The sequence below is a fragment of the Syngnathus typhle genome, linkage group LG3, assembly GCF_033458585.1.
Source record: "Syngnathus typhle isolate RoL2023-S1 ecotype Sweden linkage group LG3, RoL_Styp_1.0, whole genome shotgun sequence".
Taxonomy (NCBI): Eukaryota; Metazoa; Chordata; class Actinopteri; order Syngnathiformes; family Syngnathidae; genus Syngnathus; species Syngnathus typhle.
Window position 1 is genome coordinate 12,469,044 of NC_083740.1, and position 18,691 is coordinate 12,487,734.

General features: G+C 41.0%; 1 protein-coding gene across 6 annotated transcripts; it reads right to left on the reverse strand.

Moving 5' to 3' along the window:
* Nucleotides 1-472: 472 nt before the first annotated feature.
* mafgb (v-maf avian musculoaponeurotic fibrosarcoma oncogene homolog Gb) lies at nt 473-17,652 on the reverse strand. Of its 6 annotated transcripts, none has more exons than XM_061274831.1 (5): nt 17,425-17,652; nt 9,406-9,629; nt 8,560-8,680; nt 4,716-4,781; nt 473-4,403 (listed from the first exon to the last, which is right to left on the reverse strand). In XM_061274831.1, exons 3-5 carry the CDS (start codon nt 8,623-8,625, stop codon nt 3,924-3,926), a joined length of 612 nt encoding a protein of 203 aa, XP_061130815.1. In that variant the 5' UTR covers nt 8,626-8,680; nt 9,406-9,629; nt 17,425-17,652; the 3' UTR covers nt 473-3,923. The 6 variants fall into 6 exon arrangements, with proteins under 6 accessions (XP_061130815.1, XP_061130816.1, XP_061130819.1 ...); XM_061274832.1 differs by lacking the exon at nt 17,425-17,652 and adding an exon at nt 16,928-17,401; XM_061274835.1 differs by lacking the exons at nt 8,560-8,680; nt 9,406-9,629 and having other exon boundaries at nt 17,425-17,649.
* Nucleotides 17,653-18,691: the final 1,039 nt, after the last annotated feature.

An 18,691-nucleotide genomic window follows, 5' to 3' on the forward strand; every position in this document is an offset into this window, starting at 1 on the left:
ATTGCATTTTTGTTTTTCATACTGTATTCTAATTTCTTAAGATGGTGAACTTTGGATTTCCATTGGCTGGGAGCCCAAATCGTCACGACTACAGAACCAATAAATATTTCACCGTGTGAAGTGATGTGTATTGTGTTTCACTTTTGATTTGAAATAAAACAAATTGCTTCACAATATTTTAAGTAATGTGTTGGAGGATAATGAAGGTACTTCAGGCACTTTACCAGGAGCAGTAACAGAATTCAGATTCAATCAACAGCAGCCATCAACTAACTCTCATGGCCAAGCACTCGAAACGTCTTTTTTTTTTTTTCTTTCATCTGAAATGTTTATTTGGTTTGTTACTCGCTGTGAAAAGAAAGTGGAAATAAAACCGTGCTGTCGAAATTGCACATTAAATTGAAATGGAGCAATATTTAACGTAATTTCACTTTGACTAATTTCACTAAGAAATTCAAAGAGAATTCAAAACTCTACTTTAAACCATGTTTATTGGTCATATATAAAATAAAGTAAACTGTTTATTGACAAACATACAGTATATACATCAATAAATTAAAAGAACATTAGACTGATGATGAAACAATTAATTCCATAATCACCAGTACTTTGTCATCACTTATGTATCTACAAAAAAAACCCACAATAATTTAGTAGAAGATAAATACTTACAAAGACTGTCACATTTTCAGTATTTTCCCATAGAAAGAACAGTATAATAATTTATTACACCCCATACAGAAATAGTACAAAACACACAATTTCTTATTACAGGACTTTTTCTTAACAGGCTGCGTCATAGTCGAACAAACTCACTACTTCTCTATAACTTTAAACTGATTTACTTTCAGACACTAATATACCCCAGTTTCAATGTATGTAATCTGACCAAATGATCACCATTAAATACATGTAGTTTGAAGGGAAAACTGTCAACAGAGAGATGAAAAAGAAGAAAACAGCAAAAAAAAAATTTTTTTTAATGATTTGATGCTGGTGAAGGCCAGCAGAGGCAAAACAAACATTATTATTGATCAACACACCAAACAAACGATCAAAGGAATGTTTGGTTCGTTTACTCTCATTGATCAACTTTGGAGGTGGGTGAAAGGCCTTTTCATCTGGACGTGTGATTGACTGCTCAGAGAAATAACTGAGTGACTACGCATCAATTGGCCCCACAGAATGGTACGAAGTTATTGATAATCATTCTCTTCACAATCATCAGATGTTTTCAATGAGGGCCCAGTTAATTCCGTCTGTAAAACGTGTTATATTCGTCACTATTATTTCTTTTCCTGTGTCATAAAATATTTATGAATACGACTTAGGAGTGGCTGCCTGGGCTGGTGATGAAACACCTTTGTATTAGTAAGGTAAAACATCTACGCAGGAAGCAGTAAAACATGTCAAGTTCATGAAATATGTTACGGAAACCCTGTTTGATAATGCCTCATAGATGAACTCCATTCAAGATCACAAAACAAAGATCAAAAACACAACTAAGAAGCACCGCCTTTCAAACTTAAACTGGTAGAAAAATATTCTATTTTTCTTGTCTATGCACATTAATAAATACAATAATATGCTGTGGGGGAAGCAAGATAAATCACAACACATAATCCAGATATAAACAAATAAATTGCAAAAACATTTGATACCCAGACACATATTGTTAAACACTGTAAATATAAACTCTTTCACCTTGCCACATTACACTGAACCTGAACAATTTGACACAGGTGACAACAGCAGTACAGCTCCTGGGTGACAGCTCTACTTATGCCTTACACAGTTTGCATATTAAAAGACAACTAAACACCAGCTTGACACTGTTACACTCACAATGTAAGGTATTCATCCTGAAAGTTGGCAAAGTATGTTTAACGTGGAGAATTTTCACAAAACAGTTTCATCCTTTTTTTTAAAAAAAGTACACCATATCAAACACAACAGTCAAAAAACAAGCAGCTCGAGACAGAGAGGAAAACACACAATTATGAGGAAGCAATACATTGAAAAGAAAAACAAACTTGTAAAACGTATGGACATGATTTGCTTGTCTTCATCTGATGTCATTCTTGGCAGGTTTTTAATCTTTTAACCCAAAATTAAATTAAATATAAAAAAAAATAACTTCACATTTCTCCTTTTTCTGGTGTTTTTTTTTTTTTTGGAACGATGTGACCCTTGCACACCAAGATTAGTCACAATCTCCACTATTGAGAGCAGAACATAAAGCAAACAAAGAGCTGGAAAAAAAAAGCTAGATAAAAAACAAAGATGCAAATTATGGCAAGTTCAGATGGTCCTGGAGCACACGTCGTAATGAGAGAACAAGCACAGTTACCAGCTGTGTCATCACTCGCCCTGAAATCAAACAAGTAGTAGCCATCAAATATAGTTACGTTATAGTTTCCCCATCACATACACAGCACACAGCACACCACACGCTAATTCACGGCTACACACAAGTGCCTAGTCACTAGAGAAAGAACAAAGCTATTCAGTAGTTAAGCCACTTTTGGTACAATTGCAAAATAGAGAGAGACTGTATATCAAACTGATTTTGTTACCTTATTTTTCACAGGTCAATACAAACAATGCAAAGCTAATTGTCTTTATAAAATTGACGCTACCATGTACGGACAATGATTATTTATTGTTATTTTTTCTTAGGAGATAACTTTGACTGTCAATCTTGTCAGTGACTCTTCATTTATGCGAATGCACGTTTAAAAATAATAATAATTATGTCAATTATTTTCTAAACTGTAGGGAGCTTTGTTGAAACTTTCCTAAAGAACTATTCAAATAAGGGAAATGCATCAACAAAACAAATTTGTACAAGTGCAAAATCACGTGAATGTATGTCATTACAGTTTCTATTATTATTGTGACTACTTCACAGTTCATAGGACAATGCAGAGTTAAATGTCAAAGACATTCAGACATTCAGTTAGATTATCTCATTGATCACAGGTACAAACAATTTTTTACAAATCAAATTCCTCTTGAGACCTCCCAACATTTTAATTAGTAGTCCACGTTACTTGCCCTTCCAAATTGTTTCCAGATGTATACACTACTTGTGGAGAATGACACATGTCAATATTTGTTTTCCAAAATTATACATCCTTAAAACTGCTGGGTTAAAAATTGGACCAACCCAGAAAATTGGGTCAATTTGAACCAACTTTGAAGTTGGGTCAATTGGGTCGGTCCAATTTCTTAACCCAAATTTTAAGGGTTTGAATCTTATGTTTTTAATTTCTTTAACTGCTGTGTAGTCGTAAAAAGTCAATTGTAACTCAGAAAAATGGGGAAGGGCAAATATGAGTGACAAGTGAAGAGTCTGAAATAAAAAGACAATTGAACAAACAAAGCAATCACGAATTTCACAGAATTCCTGATATTTAACAATTCACACACAGAGAACACATTTTGAACCTCATGTGAATGACAACACGGTACAAAACAGTAAAAATACACGTAACACAATTGCGCGTCATATATATATTCCATCGTACTGATATGAAAAGGTTGCAACTGGATGGGACTCATCTGCAGCCAATGAAATGAACAGGTCACATGAGATGGATGATCTAGCAGACTATTCTGTCCCTAAATCCATCACAGAAGTGTTCCAATACCATCTGTTTGTTTAGCCACGGAATGGGAACGTTGGATCCTCACTACAAGAGTTCATTGTTCATGATCAGTTCATGATCAACTTTAAATTGACTGATTCTTTGTTACCAAGCACTGACTGCCTTCGTCAAGTCCTTCCCTGCCCTCGTGAACTGTGTCAAGTGACTGCCGTGACACAAGGGCAGTGAAGGAGGCGCGGCAAGCAGAGAAGAAGAAATTCGGAGACGCAGCTGAATTCCATCCCGACACACCTTTGTCAATCAAAACCTCCCTCAAGACCGTGCGTCTGTTTTGGACTTTACTATTGTGATGACACTCGTCGCCGTTGCCGCCTTCCCGGGTATGAGAGGACCAATGACGGATGATGCTCCCCCTCCTCCTCCCCCTCCGGCCCTGACTCCGACCCCTACATTGGGGCTTCTCGCCACAGTCCTGGCAAAGGTCTGTAAAGCCTCGTACTTGGACCTGAGAGCGTCCAGCTCCAGGCGCATGGAAGCATTCTCATTGGCCAGTTTGTCCACTTCCTGTTGCAGCTGAGCCTTTTGCTTCTCCAGCTCTTCCTTCTGGGTAACTCTTTTTACCCGACAGCTGGCGGCGTAGCCCCGATTCTTTAGGGTGCGCCGCCGCTGCTTCAGTTGCAGGATCTCCTCCTTGGTGAGCCCCCGGAGATGCTGGTTAAGCTCCCGCACCGACATGGTCACCAGCTCGTCATCTGTCAAGCTGGTGCCATTCTCCCCCGGCTCTCGCTTCACCTTTATCGAGTAAGAAGGAATCCGATCAAATACAGTTCAGTCAATCAAAAACAACAACCTGAGTGATATACTATTTAGGCATCGCAACATGGGTTAACAACATGGATGCTCATAATTGATTGTTAGTATGCTGCACTGATTAATAAATTGTCAAATTAGCTGCTGCCTTGCTGCTCTGCTATGATGTCATATTATTCATGGAGCTAACACAGCAATGCTGTCTAAACACTCAGCAATGTAAATTCCAGCTTAATCGGGGTTTACTTGGTAAACCTGCCTGAACTGCACCACTCGGTAGATGTTCTCGCTCACCTTTAAGGCTTTATTTCCTTTGTTTGTCGTCGTCATGCCACAGGAGCCTTGCTCTTCTGAACAGACCTACACAAATGCAGAAAACAATACAACCGTTATCCACTATGTGTACAGAAGCTTGATTTAAAAAGTAGGCCTTTATTATTTTCATAATTATTTTTAGTTGTGGGTCACTACCCACCAGACGAACCAAGTCCAATAGTACCTCTCAAGGACTGTTGTTTGGATATATTAAACGTTGCGCATCAATATCAGATCGTATGAGTGAACGTGACATGCAATATTTCTTAGAATTTCCCTGACTTCCTGTTTGGCGATCGTTACAGTGATAGTACCAACTGTCACGGAACGGAGCAGGGCCACCAAGTGCAGCTTGGACCAAGATTTATTGAAGGGGTAGTGGAGAACAGGGAACAGACGGGTAGCATAAAGGATAGCAAGGTGGGCAACAGACGGGTAACATACAGGAAAGCAACATGGGGTTAGGGTTATCATCGTAAATGTTGCCGACGGAACGGGAGGGGCAGTAGATATGAGCTGTCCAGAGTACCGTTCATGCGGATGCATGACACCCACAGCTTTTGTTACGTTGAACTGCTTTTGGTTGGCTTCAGGCCAATGGCTAAGAAGTGAACTGAGCGAAGAGGAAGTGATAGAATTTGTGGGAAGGATTACAGGGGAAAGCCAACTTACACTTTCATACACCTTAGCAGTGTATGAGAAAGCAGCATATAAGAAAGCAGAGCTACGTAGTCCATCAGACAGGAATACAAATGTCTAACGATAACAGAAATAAACGCACAAAGCACGGGTACGGTCTACATGTCGTTGCTTAAAGATGGAAACAAAAGACAAAAGCCTGGAGATGAAGAAGTCAACACAGGCGGGCAAAAGATGACATCAGCCCTCCAAGTGCACATCTCCACAAGGGGATGCTTTGTGTTCGAGCGCGCGAGTCTCATCTCTCAGACCTCTGTGTGCGTGTGTATGTGTGTTCACTAAAGGGTGTCTCTTGTTGCTGCTCTGACCTAAGCGATCATCATGAGACCAGTCACGATGACTCAGCAGATTCCAGCTGGCCTCACTCTCCTCCCCTCTGCTCTTTCCTTTCTTTGCCGCGCAAATTTCATCTCACTTGCTATCAGGCCACCTTTTACTACACAATACATGAGTACACACATCACTACCAAAAGAGAAAAAACATTTTGCCTGCAGATGATTGATAATCTTTACAAACATCATTGAGTTTCTTGAAAAGCACTATCTGTGTCATTCATATTCTTCTTCATTTTATTATTATTCTTAATTTGGCCCAGCCTCACTGAGCAGTCAACCTCCCCCACAGTGCACTTCCGTCGCTGTGATGCTACAGATTCAATCGTTAAAAATAGCAGTAGATCAGAAGAAATGTGCATTACACGCACATACGTTGCATAGCCAGCGTACATGCAGAACCCACAACTGTGCTGCCGCTGCCACTATTAATACCCATCATAATTTTTAACAGCTTTTCCCTATTCATCCACCTGCCACCAACATTATGACCACTTAAAGAAAGATTTTAATACTTTTGTTACCTCAATAAACTACATGAAAGAGTCGATATATGCAGTATGATATAGTGTAGTTCTACAACACAGCAAAGTAGAACCGCTATCTATCCGTGACGGTCAATCAAAACGGAGTATTATTGTGTTTGTAAAGGCGGAATTTTTGATGTCGCGGTAGCTCTCTTGAATTGTGCATGCAGTGTGCTGGGATGCATTGTAGCGTCCCGCAGTTGGAGATGCATCATCATCATCACACAATAGATGGATCAAAGACATGAAGACTAAGGGTGCCTTTGGGGCTGCGGGTGGAGAGACGGTGGGGGTTGTGAAAACAGAGAGGCAAAAAAAGGAGGCGTTTTTTTACTGCCAGGCACAGGTTTATTTCCCCCGTGCCCAACCCCCAACCTCCATAACCCCCATCTACATACAAACAAAAAAGCATGCCAACACATTCCCCTGCCACCTTGCTCGGGGAGGCACAAGAATATCCACATGTTCCACTGCAAGAACCCAAACGTGCAAATGCGATCAAGTTAAACACAATACAAGATGACCATACATATTTCGTCACGACATCAGTGACTTGGAACAAGCCATATAAGAGGGACGTAAAAATGATGACCCTATGAGCACGGAAAGGTCCCTTTGAGAACCTCGCAGTAACTTTATCACACAAATGCATTTTTTACAATATTGCACTCATTTTTATTTATGATTTATTGTATTTTAATACGTATTGGTAATAAAATTATGTTTTTCTTCCAATTAATTTTATCTCACAGGGAAAGATTCCACTACATTTTTTTGTCTAATGGCAATTGAGCCCTTTGCAACAATTTCTAGCTTTACAGTTACCACCTCTGGTCTCTAGTTGGCGGATGTTGAGGTAAAGATGTCTGCTGTGGCACATGAAGATATCAGATGTCATATTAAATTTAATAATAGTCCAGCAAACACGGCGCTATTATGGGTCTCTATGTCACATAAGATATTGAGCAAGTATTGACTTTCTTTATTTTTCATTATCGTGTTGTTACTTGGTTACTTTGTGAGCATCACTATACTAAATTCAATCAGAAACGAAAAAATAGTGTAAAAAAAGAAGCTTCATGTACAATACATTATAATACATTTTTATTGATTTTACAATAGTTTCCGCTTTATAAAAACATCCGACAATTTTCTGAACCGCTTGTCCTCAGGGAGGTTGCGGATGTGCTGGTCCCTATCCCCAGTGGCAGTTCGACACTGAATTACTCCCTATTTCCGAGCGCTACCCCGCCCCCGACGTAAAAAAACCCCACACATTTTATTTTGCACAGACGTTTTTTTTAGAACCAAATTTTTAGAAACGCCCCTGTAATTGCAACACAACATCCCACCATGAATTATAAATGTATATAAATATGCTTTTACGTGCTAAACGTGATTAATGTAAATATCGTAATAATGTACGAAATAATTTAATAAATAATCATAAGAAATAATAATGTAATAAATGTCATAAATGTCTTTAATCTGTCTTTCAAGGAAGGAGGAACAATTAGCTCCTTACTAAGATTCTTAATTCTGTGCTTGGCACACTTCCAGTTATGATACAAAATAGTAGTGCTAGCAATTGGCAAATTATTGTCTATGAAACTAGCTTCAAATATGAACTAATCACGGAACAACGTTAACCCAAGGGAAATAAGTAGGCCTAATAACTGAATTTGTAACAGTTCTTGTTGCAAAGCACAATCTTATAATCTTAACATTATATGTCATATTTGTCGAGTTAAAATCGAATTATAAATTGTAGCCTATAAGCAAAGCAAGCATAATGGAAGGCAGAAAAATAACCTAAACAGAATGCTAACAAACTTAAAAGGTAGGCTCTATCACAAATTATTATTAGCCCTTAATTTACAGTGTTGGGAACTCATGCCGCCCCCCAAGTGCCATTAGAAACAAAAAAAAGCCCTGTTTGGCCACCCGTGCCAAAAACCACTACCGCCTATCCCAACTGACTTGGGGCAGTAGGCAACCTGAACTGATTGCAATCCATGCAAAAAAAAGATTAATATATTTCATTTTAAATGATTCTCCACAATGTAAAACTATACAATGCATCCTATATAATTTGTACACAAGACTCTCTCACGATATCAGTTTTGTTTCAGGTCACAGCGCAGTCTATAAGATAAACATGAGCCCAGCACAAGTCTAGCAAAAAAGCACAGTATGAGTGTGCACATGGGTAGAATCTTCATTTTTTTTTTGTTATTCTCATAGATGCACGCAGTTAAGATTACCATTGTGGGAGTGAGTCCAGCTGATTTGCCTCTCGGCCAATGGTAGCGGGTCCTCTTTAACATCATCGCTTGAGAGGCAGGTGGTCTACATGTCAGATAATAAATCGACTCGCTGGAGTTCCTATAGGACATTGATGCGCAGAGTTTATACAGTAAGGGACTGCAGGATTTCCACTTGCAAGTGAAGTGGCACTCAAAGACATCCACCGTATACATTTTCAGACCTCAGAATCAGTCTGCCTGCACCTACGTCAAGTTCACCAAAATGGCATCACACCACTTGCGCCACAACTTAGACCTGCTTTCAGATGTTCTAAAGTTTACTCTACTTTCAGACACCAAATTGAGTGTGTCGGGGTTTGTGTAAAATGAAATGCTCTCAGCCGGCCAGAAAACCCAGCACGGTGCAGCAGTCTGCCAGATTCACGATAAAACAAGATAAAGAAGACTAACACCTGCATGAAGATCAAGATATGCCCATTTTTAAGCCTGAGCGCACGTGTGTTGTCTACGTAAATCGTGTCCTCAGGGCAGGAATGCATCCATCATCTCCTTAATATCAATTGTATCAATTTTGTGTGGGTTTTTAAAAAAAAGCTTTTGAAGGTGGACATAATGTGCTATTGACGCTAAGGATACACACTTTGCTGTTCAGCAATTTGTGAAGGCGCACCACTCAGCACTATTTGATCATGTAATAATGTATCGTAGATTGCTACAAGTTTAACCGTGTTGGGAAAGAATTGTTATGTACTGCACACACAAAAGAAGCTCTTTTTCAATCGACAAAAAAGGTGCCCGCCCTGCTGCGTAAAATGATCTTGGACAGCACAGGTCATGTGTCACCTGGGTTAGGGATCATCTGCTGAGCAAGGCCATCGCCATTCATCTTGTGCTCGATAGTGGCGTCCTTCCCAAAGTGCATGTGGGGTGGTCGTGGTGCTGTGGTCAATGCCGCTCACCGCCACTCTTGCTACAACAGACAGCTTTTCTGCTGTGCTCGGCTGTATTTTTATGTAGCCACAGAAAGAACGCTGACGACTCAAGAGCGGAGCTGCTTATGGTTACCGCTGAAAGACAGCACACACAGAAACAAACATACAAACACACACGCGCAAACAGATGACATGCCGTGGAGATAGGTAAACACAAGCGGAGATAAGACTGTGAGGTAAGTGAGGAGGTGATGCTGGAGGAGGTTGTGAAGGAGGACGGGAAGAATGCTGACGTCTCCAGAGCTGATTAGCGCTACAGCGGAGACATCACACCCACAGCTGAGAAAAATGCTGAGTATGGAGAGAGGACCGGCTGGGGGGTGCAAATGACAAGGGAGACAGAAAAGAACTTGAGCAGGGGGGTGCAAGGCGAGGGGGGTTATAGGTGGGGATGGTACAGCAAGGGAGGAGGCAGAGGGGGTGGGAGGGTGTTTGGGGGAAAATGCATCCTCAACACATTTGTAAGAGCTTAGCTGTTGGGCACGGAGGTGGGTGGAGGGAGGATAGAGAGAACACCAGCAAGGGGAGGGGGGGTAGCGGCGGGGGGATTGGGGTCGGGGAGAAAAGAACTGAGCTCAGCAACGACCATGGCTAAAACCTCCAATTAGAAAAGTTCTGAAGCTGATCCAGTGCAACAAAACTACTATTGACCATCTGACACACACATAACACACACAAAATCCTGGACCGGGTGAAACAGTGATAATCATAGACAGCAAAAGAATAAACATTTTTATGTAGTGCAGACTGAAAGCACTGTGCACAACATCTGCGCCAGGCCAATAACAACACGGAGAGAAGTTTCTTAGAAAGCCTCTTCCAGTTCCAGTCCAATTCAACCGCCACAGACACAGACACAAATAAACCCGAGGGCTTACGAGCGTGGATGTACGCAGGCACAAACAAGTCAACACAGAGAATGATTAAGAATAGCTCGTTAGAGTGGTGCAGTGGTAAATCTAGATTTAGTTGGTAATCCCAGCAAGAGATCTTGAAGAGAGTGAGGAGGCCAACACAAGGATATATTTTCTGTGTTTAAATATGTGTGTGTGTGTATGGGGGAGTGCAAAAGAGGGCCAGAAGCTATTAAATGGGAAGATTGCAGAGCGTGAAGAAATGGGGAGAGAAGCGGAAGACATGGGGAACATATTGGGACAAAGAAGACAAAGTAAAACTCTTGTCCCATGAAAGGCAATATGCACATATCATCCACATCATTAGGAACACTTGGGTGGCTGTTTGATGGGAACAATACGCTTTTTCAAATTTCAGGGGCAAAATGGGACCATTTATAGGGGCAGTGTCGAACCCGGAAGGAACTTTGCTTCTGAGGAAAAGTCACGGCTAGCCATGTTTTCTATCCATCCATTCACTTTCTATGTCTTCATTAATTATCACAGTCTTGTCTGTACTTGTCTGTATTGTTCATTTCCAAAAAAATAACACTAACCATTTGAGTTAAATCTAAAAAATATATATTTGAGACATTTATTTAAAAGAAATTAAATGTTCCCATTTGTTTGGGATTTTTTCCCTTTACTATACTGAATGCAAAGTGAACTTTGAACTTTAGTTTTTGGAGTACGCTTCTAGCAATAATACATTTATTTGGTTTTAGTGTTCCAACCGGCCCCCTGAGCACAGCTCAAGCTATGAATTTGCCTGTCATAAAAACAAGTATGCCACAAAAGTTTTTGTCACGTCAAAGTGACTACACTATATCGTTAATGACTGGCATGAGGAACATATGTGCCTCAGTTTGGTTTATCTGCTTTCGGTGTCAAGAGTGACCAAGCATGGAACAAAATGCGTAATGTGAGAGACCTCCGTTAGTTTGTTATGATATTAGTTGGTAAGTTAATTAGTTTAGTAGTACATTAGTAGGATTACGTAAAGTCTACATAAACTCCATCCATTCGTGTTCTATGCCCCAGTGAGTTGACTTTGAGTGAGAAGCAGGGCTCACGCTAGATTGGTTTCCAGTCACACTTAAACTCACAATTTGAAAAAAGAAAAAGAAAAAGAGAAAATGCTGCATGCTGCAAATGTTTACCCGACTTTTTATAGGCATGACGGACACCTACAGGACTAGAGTGGAACAGTATCGCTTCGCACATCAAAGGTCAATGGGACACATTTGGATCGTCTTGCCTTTGTGGATGTCTGTAATCTACTAGCCAGTAAATGTAGAGAAGGAATAATCACTGTCTCAAGAGTTTAAATCGAGTTATCTGTGTGTGCAAGATGGTTAAGAGTGCATGAGCCAGTGATTGTGCAAAGTGAGTTATTAAAAGTGAGGAAAAAGTCCTGGCGTCAACACGATTTTCCCATTGCAGGTAGTAAGTCGGAGTGTGATGATTATTTTCCCAACACAAGCAAAAAAAAATGCATCGTCAGACTGTTGAGCCCTGGCTCTGCTTTTTTTTTTTTTTCCAGAAGAGAAAATCATCCTTGGTCAAACTGGTTCTCATTTGGCTTGTACAATCAGAGGGCCACAAGGAAAACATTAGTGGCAAGTAAAAGCAAGTAAAATGATGTTCATCCAGTTGAAAACAATTCAGTTTGACATCATATTCTGCCCGTCCTAATTAAGGTATACGATTTAATGCCACTATTTTGGAATTGCAAAGTCAAATTTGGAATTTTATGATGTCTATTCTTGCATATAGTAAGTTAAGATTGTTTTCCTTGTGACATTATAAGGAGAGGCTGTCTACTCAGATTGCATTAGTCATGGGTGTCAAACTCATTTTTGTCGCGAGCCGCCTCGTAGTCATAGTTTCACTCGGAGCGCCATTATGATTGTCAACGTCTTCTATATACAGTATAGGCTGCAAAACAAACTGATTAATAACTAGTTTTGAAATTGGAGACTAGTAAAAAACTACTCAAATGTTTCAAAAAGACAAATGGTAATAAAAATTGCAAACAATATTTCTTTTTTTTTTTAAAGCGAAAACAATTTGTAATTTTAGTAATGACACAAAGTCAATGCAAAATTTGTCTTCGCGGGCCACATAAAATGATGTGACGGCTCATATATGGCCCCCGGGCCTTGAGTTTGACACCAATGGCATTAGTTGTGTAAGCTTCTGTATGAACTCCTAAGTGCAATAATGACATTCTATTATTACACTGCCGTAGCGCAAAGCTCCCAGTAGAGCTGTGAAGTGCATCTGTCACTCTCTGCTCTCTGTTGACAAGTGTGCAGTTCGGAAATAGAGCACATGCTCATCTCAGAAAGTGTACACATGAGCGTACAGTTTGTAGCTGGCCTAGTTCCTCTTGAGCTGTGAGGTTAGATGTCACCAGGAGGTTGCATGTGTGGCTAACGGACAGTTGCTACTCAAGTGTGATGCATGTTGTCGGGTATTCAAACTAAAAACAATCCATCTGTCTGTCGGACTTTTAAGGTTGCAAATCTACTGGAGCTCGTTCAACGGGTTATTTAAGATTCATCAGACAAGAGATTACATCTACTTAGTCATCCTCCGTGAACCAGAAAGTAGTCTGTTAAAGTAAACTATTACCAAATAAATACAAATGTGGCTCTCTAAAAGTGTGTATAAATACTACAGTATTTGTGAGCATCACAAGGTGAAAATGTCAATTAACTATTTGCAGTAATTCCCATTGAACATGATGCAACAACTTGTTATAACATTTAAAGAGGACAATTACGAATGTGCTTTGTTGCAAGTCCGCCCAGAACTGTTGATGCGCTTGCTTTTCTTTTCTTTGCTCTCTGAACTTGATACAATATGTGCACGTTTCCAAATAAGGACGGTTCATGAATTCCAAGCACAATTCTGGTATCGTCACACTGCAGTCAGAAATGCGCAAGATGATGCAACTGGTAGAAAACCACTCGTACAGATGCTCGCCTGACCGACACCTTGCATCTCAAACGCTACACACCATTCCTAATACCGAAGCGTTGCATGAAAAGCAAAGGCAATAAGGTGGTTCGGAACACTTCTGTGTGCGAACAATCTTATTTACAAAGTGAATGCCGGAGCCTTTGGAAGAAAACCATTAGAGGTGCCAAACACGAGCACAGATTGTAGCGTGATTCCTGATAAATAGAAGCTGCTTTGTATAATTGGTATCTTGAATTCGCCGCAGTCATTTCAGCACTGGAGGTTGGATCAGTAAAACAAGTGGCTTCACGTCAACTAAACCAGCTTTCAGGTTCTTAACCACATTTAGTTTATGTTGCATTTGTTTTTATTTCTCCTCGGGGAGGTAAACACCTTTGGAGTTTGGGCTAATTTAACACACACAGCAAGGAGACACATCTTACAGCAAATTCGCCCCCCCTCTCAAAAAAAAAAATCCAACAACGGTGGAGCATAGAGATGATTATGCACCAGATCTGCTTACACCATATTTCATCATTACCGTTGGGGGGGAGAAAGAACTATTGATCTGCCCAAATGCTTTCCCCTCACATACTCCCTGCGTTTCTTCTGTCTTTTATTCTTCTTCTTTTACTTCCACTTCACTCCAACTAGACTTTTATAAAATGGAGCCGATAGTAGCAAAATAAATAAAGATCCACAACACATACAACCATTCAAATTTCCAAATACACCCGTCCAAGGTGAACACGGTATTATGCGCAAATCCATTTTAAGACACTACCAGTAATTGCAAAGCGAAAGTATGGTGATGACCACAGAAATGGAAATTATTTCTAAAAGTGGTACATGGGGGATTGTTGTTTTTATTATTGTATTTATTAATCTTATTACAGACTATTTCATTTTATTTATAGCTATGCAATTTTATTTTTGCGGCATTTATTTTTGTTCGTGCAATACAAACTGGGGGTTTTTGCACATTGCTGTAGCAGTTGTTTTTTTTTTAAATAAAAAATGATACACCAGGCGACACTTTTTATTTATTAGTATTTTAATTGATTGCTACAGTGATTTTACGATCAATAAACAGCCTCGATGATGTAAATAGTCGCCCATTTGACGCTTTATCACTTGGAATTATGACATTTAACCCCAGTCCTCTCTGTAAGGGTAACACTGCTGCAATAACTTTATAGTAGGTCTATCAATGATCCCTAATCAATATTATTTTGCTCAAGACACTATGTGGGCCAGTCGGCTCTGCTCTACGTGTGGATGTCTCTTACAGACAAAGTCACACACACACATACACACACACACACACGCACACACATGCACACGGGACAAGTCAAAGAAACTCGCTGTGGTAAGTAACAAGTGAAAACGCCATCTGTCAAGCGAGGGAGCATTTGCTTTGCCTCAGCATTTTCAGGGGAATGCCTTGAAGACAAAAAGGTCCTTGTTCTCAATCTCTCCGCAAATCCCATCTCTCATTCTTCCTTCATCCCCCTTGCTCCACGCGCTTTTGCCGCCGCTCCGCCACCATCAGGAAAGTTGCACACATAAGCATTGGTCAGCGTTCAATTACTGCGAACACCAGGGAAGGATGGGGAAAGTACTTGACAGAGAAATGCACTTCAAGCACTGATTAAATACTGATACCAAGTATAAAAAGCTTAGCCCCTAGGTTGTGTGTGTGTGCGCCTGTGCGTTGTGTGTATGTGAGTGAGAGAGAAAGGAGGGGGGGGGGGGGCACGTTTCTATCCAATACTGATACAACTATTTCATCATTATGACCCTCTATTACAGTACTTGCCAACTTGCTTACTACATACTTTTGATACTCTCTGCAGAGTGCTGAGTCTAACTAAAGCTGCTGATTTGGAATCATTAGGGGGTGAAGTTTCAGTTTTCTTAGGTCCACAGAGCTTCCCTATTACTCTTGAGCTGCAATGTGCACAGGTTGCAACGCGTCAGCAGGTAATGCAATAATCATAAGTCAATGAGGAGGAAGCGCTCACTTGCAACACCCAAGAGATAATTGCTTTATATTTCTAGTTATTTCATTATTAATTTTGATATATTACTAGCCAGGCTGGGTTAATGAACTTCATTAGCGATTCATCTATTTCCGAGACTGGTTATCCTTTTGGGGGTCAACTAGGAGCTATAGTTTATGCCAGCTGCCTTTGGGTAAAAGGATTGGACTGGTCAGTCTCAGGGCACAAACAGCGGCAGATTATTCACATTCATCGCATCAACCAATCACTAAGCGGGAATTGAATACACACAGACGTTCAGGAAAGTGGACCACGATCCCATCAGTAACTTTGACCTCTGCCAAATTTTCTCTAAATATGACAGGCACACTTTAAACATGATATTATCTTGATTGCGTGAATAGGTAGTCTTCCTAGTTAACCAGTAAGGAATGTATTTCCCTTGTAAATCACTTTAAATGTTCTGAGAGACATCATGAGGTGAAAGTAACCGATTTCACTCAATTCAGATGTCAAACATTTTACACCAACAGTGGCGTAGTTTATCGAAATGTTCATTAAAACCAAGGTAAGTTTTATTCCTAATAAATATGGCACTGTAAGACTTTGAGTATTAACATTGCAGTTAACCGCAGAAAAACAAAAAACTCAAGACTAAATTGACATGTATTGCTGAGATAAGAATGGCGCCTATGTTTAAAAACACGCAGGAAATTTCAAAATACAACCGAATTGTATTTACTTTAACAAGTTCAATGTATGGCGTTTTTTCCTATGAAAATTGTGCAGTTCGTACATTTAATTTTGTGTTTATTTTGCATACCACTTCCGCGCAGAGTTTTTTAAAATTCATTTCCTCAAAAACGTTATGTACTATGTTGAGTGAAATGCAGGCGACAATTAGATGATTTTCCGCTCCCAACTCACATCACGGAGATTTTTTGAAGGTAAAATACGCGCCTGGGCTCAATAAGTATTGGCAAAAACAGGGATCAAATTTACTAGTAATCTTAAAATCCATTGAAAATAAGCGTCACGTTCCTCATCGCGATGGGCGGGTGCACTTGTTTGCAAGGCCCCCAATAGAAAGCGAACGCTTTTCCCTCGCTTAGACCTTTGTCCGCCCGCCTCCCACCCGCCGGTGCCATGTTGCCATGGTTCCCCTCGTGCCTCTTCTTTAACGTTCACAAATAACCCCGACGTGATCAATCAGCTTCAAAAAGCGCAAACCGGACCACCGAAACGAGACGAGACGCGACAAGGCGAGGTGTCTCCACCGCGTATTGTTCAACATTCCTCCGGGTAGGAAGAAAGAGGCCCGTCGGAGCTAGGGCACAAAGCAAATGTCAAAACACGCACGAGGCAAGGCAGCGAGCGCCGCTCCATGGTTCTCCCAATCTAGCTGCCGTCATGAATTAAACTTAAAGTGCGAAGCCGCGCAGGAGGAGAGTAGAATACATTGACAGCCAAATAATAGCAAACAAAACAGTTGATGTGGCGCGACGTGTACCTGCGAACAAGCGCTGGCCATGCAGCCGCTTTCAGCACCTCCGCGCGGGGACAGTCGGCGAGGCGAGTTCCGTCCGCGCTCTCCGTCTTCCGACTTGTTACTTAAAACATTTCTCGACTTTCCCCCGTGTAGCTACACACGTCGAATGGCTTGCAGACAGGCGTCACCCCCGCCGACCTTTGCTGTCAACGTGCCCTCGCCCCTCTCATTCCGACACATTGCTTCTTCTTTCCAAGGTTGCCATCATGCACATCGTGCTCCCCCTTTGTCCGTATTGTGGAATCACCGCTCAGAGCCGCTCGCACGGTCCCGACTGGACGACAGACGGGCGGCCAGCCGACCGACCGGCCGGCCGGGTCGTGATGATTCAGCGCTTCTACGGGGGCGGGGTGGCTTTTAAAACAACAGCTCGACGCCGCGCGCACTCAGCCAAACTAGGCCACTTTTATTCAGCACTTTGTGGAGATTTCAAGTTGGGATTTGAACTGCTGACTCACCAGAAGTGGAAACCGCACCGGCGCCGTCCGTCCGTCCGTCCGTCCGCCCGCCCCCGACCCTCGATGGCCGGCGTTGGCCGACGGTTGAAGGTGCTCAAGTGATCGGAGCGAAAAGGAAGGAGCAACGTTCGGCCCCTCTCCTTCGCTTGTGTCACACCGCCCGTGTGCTCTATCCACTCCTTCCTCGCTTGTTTCGGTCTGGGCTCAGGCGAGAGACTCAAGTGATGTTTGGGTCACATGGTTTCCATTCATGAAGACGCTACGTAACCCGCATTTAAAGAGACACGGCCCACTACTACGAACAACAACACTCGAGTCACAAGTGGAGGATTAAGTGGAGGATTTCCTTTTTGCAAATTCGGTTACCAAGAGAGAATGCAGCCTATATCATCTGACACTTGCTCACTGTTTTTACCCTATAACTCAGAAAAACACACGTGCACAAAATTCTAAAATTAATCACGAGAATTATCCTTGCAAATACAATTACTTACTTTTTGTAGGTTCTGTTCTGTATAGTATTTTTTATGACATTTTACGTCCCTACATTTTGAGGCTCATTGTTTCCAACCTCTGCAAATAACAAAGAGACAGAAACAAGGACAGAAAACAACCCTAATTGATTGATTGATTGATTGATTGATCGATTGATCAATTAATCAATTGATTGACCGATTGATTGATGGGGGCTATAGCCAGCCGTCAGAAATCTGCGTAGTCTCAGGTTAGCCACTCCAGCAAATTGTTCACATGCTCATGAACATGCTATGAACAATTTAGTCTTCAACTCACACTCATGTCAAGGGAATGCGAAAGAACGGCAGAAATAATGCAAGATTCTAGCAGTAATAATAACAATAATAATAATATTAAAATGGTGGGAGATGATTTGCTGAAAATGCTGACTGGCAAGAATGAACTATTTCCTGCCAGATATGATTTCAAGAAAACAACCGCTGTCATGTCAAGATAGCACACATCATTTTAAGAAACAGACAATGGCTCATGTATCAAACTAACACAACACTAAAAATTGTTGAAGGCCTTAGGATTTGATTTAAACTTGTGCTCCTATCTTTGTATAGGGGTTTTTCCCCAAGGTGCTATTTTTCATCAAGACATTTTATCAGCATTGAGTAGATAAGAGACGACTTTATCTCAAGTAGTTGCCTCTGTTTGTGCAAGCTCACAGGCAGGACTAGTGTCGAGATGCATTTTAAACAAATCTGACATGACACTATACGTTTGTTAGATAAAACTTATTTAT

Excerpts from the sequence above, each read along its gene's own strand:
- mafgb (XM_061274830.1), bottom strand. The coding sequence starts at position 8,775 with ATGTATACGGTGGATGTCTTTGAGTGCCACTTCACTTGCAAGTGGAAA. Across the intron at positions 4,782-8,559 it reads CTGGACTCACTCCCACAATG|GTCTGTTCAGAAGAGCAAGG; the intron begins GTAATCTTAACT and ends GCATTTGTGTAG. Across the intron at positions 4,404-4,715 it reads AAGGAAATAAAGCCTTAAAG|GTGAAGCGAGAGCCGGGGGA; the intron begins GTGAGCGAGAAC and ends TACTCGATAAAG.